This window comes from Heloderma suspectum, chromosome 3, assembly GCF_057233095.1.
Source record: "Heloderma suspectum isolate Gila_16-S chromosome 3, 16-S_ref, whole genome shotgun sequence".
NCBI lineage: Eukaryota > Metazoa > Chordata > Lepidosauria > Squamata > Helodermatidae > Heloderma > Heloderma suspectum.
This window is the reverse complement of record NC_139460.1, coordinates 29,573,464-29,585,413: the sequence shown is the minus strand read 5'-3', so window position 1 is coordinate 29,585,413 and position 11,950 is coordinate 29,573,464. Positions and strand designations below refer to the sequence as shown.

The window sequence follows — 11,950 nt, the reverse complement described above, 5'->3', positions numbered from 1 at the left end:
AGCCAGGAAGAAATGATTTAACTGTAGTCTTCTATAAAATATGTATCTGGAGGGAACCAAAAGATAAGGGGCATTTTTCAGAAACATTTTTAGAAGTATCAAAATGCACCCCCTTTTGGCAATTAGAGCAGAGATCAGTACAAAAGGGTCCAAATATGTTTTTCCCAGGGCCAGCCCAAGACATTTTGCTGCCTGAGGTGAAGAACAAGATGGTGCCCCTCCCATTCCATGTACAAAAGGTGACCAGACCGGGAGTGGGATTTCCCTTCAACCTTGGAGATGGGGCAGCCCCCTCCACTGAACCTAAGGGCAGTAGGCTCACTTAGGGGTTCAGGCTGCGTGGTACACACAGCTGTGTCTTCCAGTGCAGTCCTGCTGCTTCCTGCCCTCCAGTATCTGCTGATGAGGTGGATGCCTCCCTCTGTCTAATGGCAGAGCTGGCCCCGGTTTGTGAATTCAGAGTGAAAGCAATGCTGATCTGCAAATGCTCAACATCAGAGGCACTTTGCTCAAAATGCCAGAATTTCTGTAAGCTAAAGATAGCCACCCTGTGGGGGGCTGTGGGGAGGACATCTTCTTTTTCCCCAGTGCTGTCTCCCCCAAACCTTACCCTCCCAATGTCAACCTACAACAACCACCATGGCCAACTTGGATGAGGAGCTTGTTGGCTTGGGCAACATCGCTGAAATGCTTCTCCACAGCAAAGTGTTGTCCCATATGACAACTTCATAACCAAACTAGTGCTTTGGAGTGGAGAGGATTATGGTTTGGATTTTCTTTAATAGCTTCCAAGATGGTGTGGGGAGCTTTGATGCAAACTGAATACCTCATAGGGAGACAATGGAAGAAATCTGTGACACTCAGTGAACAAATTCCACAAATCCCAATTGCCTCCTAGTGGAAATACCAGCTTCAGATGAGGGATTTCCCTCAGGATCACAGGAAAAGAGGGAAGGTTTAAATACCCTCCCTGCCCTTGCCATGATCCTGATAATTATCAGACCCCTCAGCTGTTATTTGCATTTCTTAAAAACCTGGACATAAAATGCAAAGACACATTTAATATAACATGTAGTGGAGCTCCAAGATTGCCACTGTAGTGATGATAAAGTATAAAACAGAAATGCCCTTATTGTCCATGTGAGTAGGTACAGAACAGAATAAAATGCATCGGTTATATCCAACAATATAAAATGAATCGGTTATATGCATTAGCTGGAAAATTGTACAACTCAGCATTGTTTCACGAGCGGTTGCACAACTGGTAGCAAAAGAACTAGCACAGGTAGAACAAGCAAAACCTACTCTAATGAAGTCATAGTGAGTTGTGCGGTGTGTTGTGCAATGCCCTGTGGATCAGCTCATGCAACACTTTGTGGTACAACTTCCAGAACACCTTGTGCAATTGCTTGCAGAATGGCTAACGCAATGGCTTGCACACGTGGAATCAAATTATTGGATTTGACACTTGCACAAGAATGAAAATTGGGTTTTTGCAAATAACAAAGCCTTACTAGCACTAGCTTTGTGCTAGTGTAGGGGTGCACAACCTCAGGCCTGGGGGCCAAATCAGTCCTCCTGGGATCTCAATCTGGCCCTCCGGGGTTCCCCAGGTGACCACGCCCACTTTCCCCAAACACTGATTGTTTGGTGGTTTCCCAGCTTTGTGCAATTCTCTGCCTTCATTCTAAAATGCTGAAATGCCTCTCCTAAGGATTAGTTACTGGCGGTTAGGGATGTATGGATTTTGTAAAATCAGTTTTGTATGCCGTTTGTGGATGGTCAGGTGCCTTTTGTTCCATCATCTGTTCATTGATGGAATTGGACTTTTCCCAATTTCCCAAATTTGCGCAAATTTACACTTGTAAAAATATGCAAATCCCCCCAAATGCGCATTTTTGTGTTTTAGCCTATGGGGAAAATGCACTTTCAGCCAGTTTTTTTTTAATTTTATGTATTTTTTTATGATTAAATTTGTGTAAAATTCCAGAAAGTTAAAAAAACCAACCAACCAACCAACCAAACAAAAAAACAGTTCGCAAGTCTGGGGAATCTGTGTGATTCAGGAAAAGCTGGTCTGCTGTGGAATCGACAGGTCAGATTCACAGAAATCTGAAGTCATTTTATTCTGTTGTGGATTTCTCTGACATCCCTACTGGCAGTAAGAGCTTTAAGTCAAAAGATGCTGGTGTTTTGTGCTCTGCACCTTCTGCCTTTTGCACCACACCCTTTTTCTTTCAGCCCTGCCCACTATTGGAATACGGTCCCTGAAATCTTCTCTGAAATAGGATTTGGCCCTTGGGCTGAAAGAGGCTCTGCACCCCTGCCCCAGCAGAATAGCTCCATTGGATACATCCCAATATGCCCTTAGTATGTCTATGATAGCCAGATTTGTTAGAGCCATGTCACTGATAGTAAAGAGCAGTTGCTGCCTGGTGTGATTGATAATAGACCATGAAGAGACCCAGCCCAAATTCTCAGATGATGCATTCTCATGGCGACTATTCTTCAACCATGTTTCTACAGCTACGGCCAGAGATGAGTATCCAAATGGACCTTTCTACCAGTGCTGTGGTCTTCTTGATCCTCTCCTGCTGCCTCCAGAATGCAGAGATGGGCCAAGACTATGAATCCACCATCACAGTGCAAAATGGAGGGCCATGGGGCCATTGGGGGAGAAAAGCATTTTGTTCCAAGGGTCTTGCTTCTGGTTTTGCACTGAAGGTAAAACCTTCCCTGTATCCTGCTTTTCAGACACCTTTATGCTGAGTAGGTGTCCTAATTAGTTATCTCTGGAGTTTCTGCTCTTGTTGCTTCCCACAAATACCCTCCGAAATCCCAAAGGAACAGTGCACTAGTTAGTACGGTTTGTGAACTACAAAATAATTCTAGAAATTAGCAAAAATACGTCTACACTAAAAACATATATATTGGTTTTACATCACATTATGTAGCATGGATTCTTCCTATGCATCCTGGGAATTGTAGTTTGGGGCTACAGTGGGAAGCTCAGGACAGTACATGGGTCTTTTCATTTTCCTTTGCAGGATAATGATGGAACATAGGATGTTGCCTTATACCAAGTAAGACTATTGGTCCATTGTCTACACTGAGTGGTAGCAGTTCTCCAGGGTTTTGGACAGGAGTCTTTCCAATAATTAAAGCTAGACCTTTTCTATGCAAAGCACTTGCTCTACCACTGCATCACAGCCCTTCTGTGGTGGTGACGGGAAACACTGGAGCCTTACATTGCCGTTTGTGAACATGTCGTCACTTAGAACAAGGGTGCAAACTATATGGCCTGTGGGCCACAGGTGGTCCTCCAAACTGTGTCTGGTGGTTCTTGAGATCCCCAGCATTTGCTGCCACTGAAAAAAGGGAGGATAAACACTCTAGGAATGGGCTCTATGGTTCCTGCCACAGAAGCCTTGTTCCTTGATTGAAGTTCCTGCCTGCTTCCAAGGACACCTTAAGGATGTTCTAGGAATAAGGTTTCAGTTTCATGAACCATACTGCCCATTCCTAGAGCATTTTTTCCTTCTGTTTGGGGAGCTATTTTAATGTCTTCACAGTTTCATTGAGCCTCTGATCACACAGTTCTGACATCACTCACAGAAACAAAGCAGTTGCATATAAAAGAATAAGAGAGGGCGGGGTGAGGGTGGGGGAAGCCACCACCTCTGATTGTCATGATAAGACACCCTTCCTGGAAATGTCTAGAATTTCTCCCATGTTCCCAGAAGAAACTGTTGAAATGTCATCCCATTTTCACAGGCTGAGAATGTGCCACCCCACCCCAGCAAACACCCAATGTAGCCCTTGGGGCCAAAAGAATTGTACACCCCTGACTGAGAAGGAATGGCAGGAAAGGGGTATTAGCCAGCACAGGAAATACAACCTACAAAGCAAAATCAGTGCAGGGTCTGAAAGTCCAACAAGCTCAAAACACGCCAGGCTACCATGTCAAGCCTCCAGCACGTAAACAACCAGTTCCAGGGCAGGGTGGTGGTGGAAGGAGAATTACAGTGATTACTTCCTAAAATTGTCTTCTTATTTTGACTTACTGGAATCAACACTATTCTTCAACACAATTCAGAATCTTCTCAAAATCTCTCCCCACCCCCAGTTCCCAAAATGTTCACTTTCCTCTGTTTGAATTTATCTGTGTTTTAAAATATTTTCCTACATAATTATGTTTATATGGCTTGTTTTATGAGTTTGTAAAATTAAATACCATTAAAGCCAAAGAGGATGTGAGTCCCTCTGCAGTGTTTGATCTAGGCTGGTTACTATAATGCTGTTGAATCTAGGGATGTCGGAGAAATCTGCAATGGAACCAAATGAGTTCGGATTTTGATTAATCCAACTGGCAGATCCTGCAGTGGACCAACTTTTCCTCTGTCAGGCAGATTCCGCCAACGTGCAGACCGCTTTTCTAACTTTCCCAATTTTCTGCAAATTTCGTTATTAAAAAAATATGCCCCCCCCCCAAATTAAAAACCAGCCAAAAATGTGTATTTCCATATAGGCTAAAGCATGCAAACGCATATTTCAGGGAATTTTGCGCATTTGGGGGGATTTGCACATTTTTGCACGTGCATATTTGTGCAAATGTGCATTTGCGCAATTTAGGGAACTAAAAAAATTCTAGTCTGTTGATGGGTGGACTGTGGAATGAAAGACTCCTGACAATCCACGAAACACAGATGGAATGGATTTTACACAATCCGTAATCCCTAGTTGAATCCATTCTACAGTTCTGTGTAAATAGGTAATTCTCAATGAAATGTCTTCTTAGTTCTTACTCATGCATGACTGTGGGAGGTCTTGTAGCCTGAGGAGAATTTACCCCAGTATCCTTCCATTCTGATGCATAGCTTTACCATGGCCTTTCTCTCTGCTTCACCAGGTGGAGCCATATCAAGGTGGTGAAAAGGGGAAAGATGATACATCCCTGAATGGCATTCGCTTATCCTGTAAAGATGGTTCGTTTATTTCATCTGCCGTTGGGAAGTGAGTAGCACTTTGCTTTTGAACTACCATCACTGTTTAGGCCTAGCAAGAGTTGTGTCCCCCATGCCAATCTTCTTACTCTTTGTTAGGGTGGCCACTTATGCACTGACAAAAAAGAACAGCATCGCTCAAAAGGAGGACAAAAGAGGCCACTAATTAGCATAACATTTTCATATGCACATTTATACATATAGGTGCAAATTCAGAAACAGTAACTATACTTGAAATAGAAATACAGTTCATCTTACCATTGTGGGGAAGACTATGACCAGATAACCAGGGTGCCTGTCTGTTGTCCAGGGGCTAATTGTTGATGGACAACTTCAAGGCCCCTGCTGCTCTCCCTCTTTAGAGTTCGTTGGCTTTAAACCAGATTTGGACTGGGCAGCCCATCAAACAGAGGACAGTTTCAAACAGAGGACTGTCCTCTTCCAGGTCTTCCAAAATAGAGGACTGTTCCCTGTAAAGTAGGACACCTGGCTACCCTATATTGTGTTCATTAGCAGCAACTGGAATGGGGAGGGGGGGTTCCAATATTATTATGGTTGGGAGTGGCATGTCTCTTCAGAGCACTTATCATCTACAAACCACACTCCTGGGCAGAGCCTACTTCCTCTGAACTGACATGCCAGCCACCAACCATAGTCCTTACAACCTGTGGGAAAATCCAACATCTGGAAGCAGCCTTAGGCGCCATCAGCTCCAGTGAAATACACTTTGGTCTGTATTCCTATTATCTGTGTAAGAACTGACCTAGTATGACCTAGCAAACTGGAAATACCTCCACTTCACATTTTTTGCTCTTATTAAGAATTAAAATAAATGAGGTGGAATGCTACATATTCCACCTTTGAATGGATCTGTGATCTGTAATGAATCCTCCACCCTGATATAGATATAGATATATATAGATATATATAGGCATAGGACTGACTATACTTCTTAATATGGAGAAGTGGATTTCTTTGTCCATGTAAGAAAAAAACTCAACCTCTGGAGAGATAATAATAATCCAAATCTTATATTATTCTCACCTGTGTTGTTGTTCAGTCGTTCAGTCGTGTCCAACTCTTCGTGACCCCATGGACCATAGCACGCCAGGCCTTCCTGTCCTCCGCTCTCTGCTGGAGTGTGCTCAAATGCATATTCATTGCATCGGTGATGCTATCTAGCCATCTCATCCTCTGCCGTCCCCTTCTCCTTTTGCCTTCAATCTTTCCCAGAATCAGGGTCTTTTCCAGGGAGTTTTCTCTTTGCATTAGGTGGCCAAAATATTGGAGCTTCAGCTTCAGTATCTGTCCTTCCAATGAGCACTCAGGGTTGATTTCCTTTAGGATGGACTGATTTGACCTCCTTGCAGTCCAGGGGACTTTTAAGAGACTTCTCCAGCACCACAGTTCGAAAGCATCAATTCTTTGGCGCTCAGCCTTCCTTATAGTCCAGCTCCACCTTAGTGCTATTTTATTTTCCATTTAGACCTCTCTCTCTCTCTCTTTCACACACACACACACCATTCCAAGGAAGCAAAGCTACGGACAAATGCTATGCTTCTGTTAGAGGCTACTGGACTGGTGATATTTAAAGCCCTAAGTGGCTTGGCACCTCGATATTTCAGGGAGTGCCTCTCCCTATGTATGCCAGCCCGAGGAATGAGATGTTTTGTAGGGGCTCTCCTGTATGTCCCACCAGTGCGAGACATACACTATGGTGGGACATGGGAGAGGTCCTGCTTTACTGTGGCACTGTGCTTGTGGAATGCCCTCCCCTTGGAGGCCCGATTGGCGCAGATGTTGATTTTGTTTCGGCGCCGAGTTAAACATGGCTTTTCACCAAAGCCTTTGAGGGCTAACTGAATTCCCTAAAGTTACACATTGTTTTAATGTTCTATTGTTTTAGATTTTCTAATTGGTATTAGTTTGCTTAATGGTTTAATATGCTTTTAACTGTTTGAATTGTTTTATACTGTTAACATTGATTTTATCTATATGCCACCCTGAGATCTTAATGATATAGGGCAGGATACAAATGTTTTAAGTAAATAAATAAACAATTCAGCACTGTAGTTCATACATTGTTCATGATTCTGTGGTTTCAGGAATTATACGAACAGCTGAGATAAAAATCTGAATATATTTCCTCAAGCTAACCCCATTGTCTTCCTTGGCAGGTGGGGTGCTTGGACTGAGATTCATTATTGTCCTGCATCACAGAAACTGATAGCCTTTGCTCTGAGAGTTGAAACACCCCAGGGGCTTGGGGACGACACAGGAGCCAACAATATCGAGTTCCTGTGTACCGATAAGTCTACGCTCACAGGCAACTCACATGAATGGGGTAATTTTGGCCCATGGAGCCCTCACTGTAATCCCGATACTGCTATATGTGGCCTCCAGACAAAGGTGGAGGTTCCACAAGGAATTGATGATGATACAGGATTGAATGATGTGAAGTTCTTCTGCTGTAAGGACTGGTGATATAACAACCAGTATTTATGTGGGTTTCCTAAACATGAATTTATCCAGCATTAAATCTTACCTTTGAATGTGTATGCCTTTCTTTAAACATCAGAATCACTTAACTGAATTTATCACCTCTGGATGTGAAGAGGGCCCAAGAATTAAAGAAAAGAGCAACAAGGCATAACCGTTGGGGATGAACAACCCCTTTGGCCCCAAGGGCTGCTTTGGGTGTCTGCCAGGGTGGCTGATAAGGAGATCTGTGTCTGCACACACCCCTCCCCCCTCTCTCTCTCACACACACACACACCACTCACGTACATTGAAAGCCACCCCCACCAAAAAGAGAAAGAAACTCTAGGAATGAGCTCTATAGTTTGTGCCATAGACATTTCATTCCTAGGGTATCCCCAGAATGCCCTAGGATGTACCAGGGACATTAGGAATGAGCTTCTATGGCAGGAATCATAGAACCTGTTCCTAAAGTACCCCCCCTCCCATTTCAGCAGCAGCAAAAGATACTGCCTGGCAGCCACCAGACAAGGCTTGTGGGGCCACCTGCAGGGTACACTTTGTGCAGCCCTGATGGAGACCATGATTGACAGATACAGAGACAGCATGCCAGGTCATGTCCTTTAGCTCCTCAAGCATTTAGAGCATAGCTGCAGAATGTTTTTCACCCCAAAGGCCACACTCCACTACAGGTAATCTTTCAGGGGCCACGTGCCAGCAGTGGGTGGGGCCAAAGCTACACACACAGCCCATCCACACACATCTGTCCAAGTAGGCAGGCTGGTACTGCAGCCTAGATGGCACCCTCACAGGACAAAGTCTTCCAGGCTTGTCATAGAAACAGAGCGCTGGTGGCGCAGGGGTTAGAGTGCAAGACCGTGGCCGCTAGGAGCCCAGGGTACAAGCATAGGTGCTATGTATGTAACAGTTGCGGAGTACGAGTGCAGACCCTGTGCAACTTTACACAGTTAGAACTGTTCCTATGTTGCTCTCAGTGGGCAGAGATGACAAGGCACAACCTTGCTCCCTTCCAGGTCTTGACTGAACGTTTGGACCGGAATTTGAGAAAGACAGCTTCTGTGTATTACTATAAACTAAACCTCTCACTGCCAACCAAAACATTCTTATCTTTGGACATTTCCACGAGATATAGCTGAAGTCTCCAGTTAGCCTACATTCTTTCCAGCACTTCAGAGACTTCTTCTTATACACATTATATACATCAAGGGTGGGCAGAAGGTGGATTGGGATCTCCTGTTAGATCTCTGGGTGATTTATACTAAATTGGCAAGGGCTTCTGACTACGAAGTGTTTAACAATGGCAAGAACAAAGTGACTCCCTTTGATGCCCCAAACTAGACAGCTGAAATGAAGAAAGCTTGGGGGTAAACAGGAATGAATTTTTGTGAGGAACCACTGTGAGTTCCATTCGGTTCCGGTACTCAAAACAAATGTCTGGATTCCGATTTCTTTCATCCTGACTATGTGTTGTTTGCAGCAGGCTCTGGCTGGTGGATCTCAGGGTTCTAGTAAAAACAGAAAGTAGGTCCCTGAAGTCTGAAGAGGGTTCATCCCTGTCTTATATAAATTGAGTGGAGTTAGGGCTGGATCACACAATTGCTAGATGGAAAATTCATATGTGCAAGTGCACATTCCCATATGGTTTACACATACTGCATGATGAGGGCATGCATCTGATTCCCAGAATCCTCTCCCATTAAGAAATAAACCAGTTGTAGGGCTGTGGAAATGGATGGGATGTGTACGCCCTGCACCGCATGTAATTTTTTTTTACACATAGTGAAGGAATGAAAGAGTCTGATACCCTTCCAGCCAGTGGTTGTGTGAACCATTCACTAAGAGTGTCTGTATTAGTTAACATTCCTTTTATTTAAATGTGGTACATATAGTGAAGCAAGAGCACCTTATTCCAAATTTCTTTCCAAACTCAGAAGATACATGGACGAGGCAGAGCCAGTTCTCAAAGAACCTGGCAATAATCTACCGAAGAATTCAATAAATGTTATTGTTTTATTGACCAATCATTTATTCATGTATTTTTATTTATTATGAAATTGATCATGCACGGAAAGATATCCGAGTGGTGTACAATAAATTAACCGCAAATTACAAAAAGTTACAGTAAAAGCAAATAGATAAATAAAACAGTGGCGGGGATTTACTCATCAGTCAGGAAATGCTTGCCTGGAAAGAAAAGCCTTCAACAAATTCTGAAAAGAGGACTTCCGGTCGGAGCCAATGTTGCCGCAGGGTCTCCGCAGGACACTATCTCAAACAGCTTTTTAAAAGGTTGGAAAACCTTTTTATCTCTCCCCTGGAATTAAAAGGGGAGGCGGGAGCAGCTCTGGATGAAGTTTTGGAAGAAGAGCTCTCTCGGCGTGGTAGCAGGGGGGCTGTACTCCGGGGCTAGCCTGCCAGAGCTTAATCATCGCTCAAAGCTGATTGAACCTCCTAATTAATTAGGAGAAACTAGGGCTGATGTGCTCCATTGTAGTTTTTGGATTAAGAAACACCAACAACATCTGAGGAATGGATTAAGAAATATCAATCATATTTGAGGACTTGCAAGATTTGTTTGAAGAGAAGGATGACTACACTAAGGCAAAAAAAAAGGATCTCTGCCCCCCCCACCTCCCTTGGCAAAGGCTTCAAGAAGTGGAGATACAGAGGAGTTACTTGCTTTGATAAAAACGTTGTCCTTGCAATTTGCGGAACAGGCTAAGAGGCTGGATACCATCCAAAATTCCATCACTGCCCTGCAAGGGGCTGTGGATTTAATTAACACTTCTTGGCAAAAAATGGAGGCGAAGGTTAACGAGTTGCAAGATTGGCTGGCAGGGAATGAAACTACGTCACAAGTTTTTTTCAACAATTTTTCTGTCAGAATTTCTCAACTGGAGGCATTAGTGCACAGGGCAAATGTACATATTATTGGTAATAAATATTTACCTACTGATGTAAATCTGTCTCCTTTTGCAGATAAGTTCCTGCATGAGATACTCCCTGTGCCATCTGATTATTCATTTGATATTGAGCAGGTATTCTGTGTGTCAAATGACAAAGGGACTGGTTATACGATTATAGTCCAAATTTCCAAGAATCTCCACAAAAAATTATATCCTGCGTTTGGCAAGAGAGGCTGGAAACCTTTTTTGAAACCAAGATAAAGTTATGCTATTTCCGGATTACATCAAAGAAATTGCTGATAAAAGAAGGCAATTTACCAAGGCGAAAAATATGGCAAAACAAATGAACTTACCATATCACTTAAAATATCCTGCTACATTTTGCATTTTTTCTGAAGGTCAGATGAAGAAGTTTCTAAATCATGAAATGGCGGAGGCGTGGCTAAATGGAAAATCGCGTGAGATTTCTGTTCCAGCACCATGGAATCTACAAACATGTTTTGCTAACTATGTTTAGTCTGGAAGATACAGGCTAGGCCAGAGATGTCCCCCCCCCCCTCTTATTTTTCCTCTCTTTTTCTTTTTTCTTTAAATCCTTCATGATATACTGTAAAATGTATACACTCATTTATATATCTAGGACAAAATATATTAGTGATTGCTGTGAGGTTGAAGCTTTATTATTATATAACATTATAAAATTTATTAGTGATTTGTTATTATTATTATTATGTATCCTTTTAATCCTAAAGGAAATCAACCCTGAGTGCTCATTGGAAGGACAGATACTGAAGCTGAAGCTCAAATATTTTGGCCACCTAACGCGAAGAGAAAACTCTCTGGAAAAGACCCTGATGCTGGGAAAGACTGAAGGCAAAAGGAGAAGGGGACGGCAGAGGATGAGATGGCTAGATAGCATCACCGATGCAATAAATATGAACTTGAGCACGCTCCAGGAGAGAGCGCAGGACAGGAAGGCCTGGCGTGCTATGGTCCATGGGGTCACAAAGAGTCGGACACGACTGAACAACAACAACAATCCTTTTAAATCTCCTTTTTTAATTATTATTACCATTATTACTGGTTAGTAAGATCTTTGGCTGGTTAAATTGTTAAGCTTTATTACTACATGTTAGCTGAAGGGCAAGATATGGTTACTGGAAATGAATTGTAGGCCTGCTTCCTTACTATAAGACTGATGATACGATATTGAAATGTTAGGTTGATTATTTATGCTGTACTGAATTGTAATATTGCCAATGTTATAGGTATAATTTTTAAGCAGAATGGGATTTGAAGTTTCTGTGTAATGGAGTTTAAATTTAATTTCTTTAAATAATCCTTTATATTTTTTTCATCCCCCCCCCCCTTCCTTCTCCTTCTTCGGTTTTCTCTTTCTTTTCTGTTATTGCTGTGTCCTCTTAAGAATACTGTATTGTTGGGAAATTGTAATTATTGATTAGGTTGTTGGTATTATTTCATTTATAAAGTTAAAAAATAGAATCCAAAGTATTTAAAAAAAAATTCTGAGAAGAAAGTAAT

General features: G+C 42.6%; 1 protein-coding gene across 1 annotated transcript; it reads left to right on the top strand.

The window, feature by feature from the left end:
• The first annotated feature begins 2,550 nt into the window (after positions 1 to 2,550).
• LOC146349469 (vitelline membrane outer layer protein 1-like) lies at positions 2,551 to 7,552 on the top strand. Its single transcript, XM_084841632.1, has 3 exons — positions 2,551 to 2,724; positions 4,910 to 5,013; positions 7,181 to 7,552. The coding sequence occupies exons 1-3, from the start codon at positions 2,551 to 2,553 to the stop codon at positions 7,485 to 7,487; spliced, it is 585 nt and encodes a 194-aa protein (XP_084697758.1). The 3' UTR covers positions 7,488 to 7,552.
• Positions 7,553 to 11,950: the final 4,398 nt, after the last annotated feature.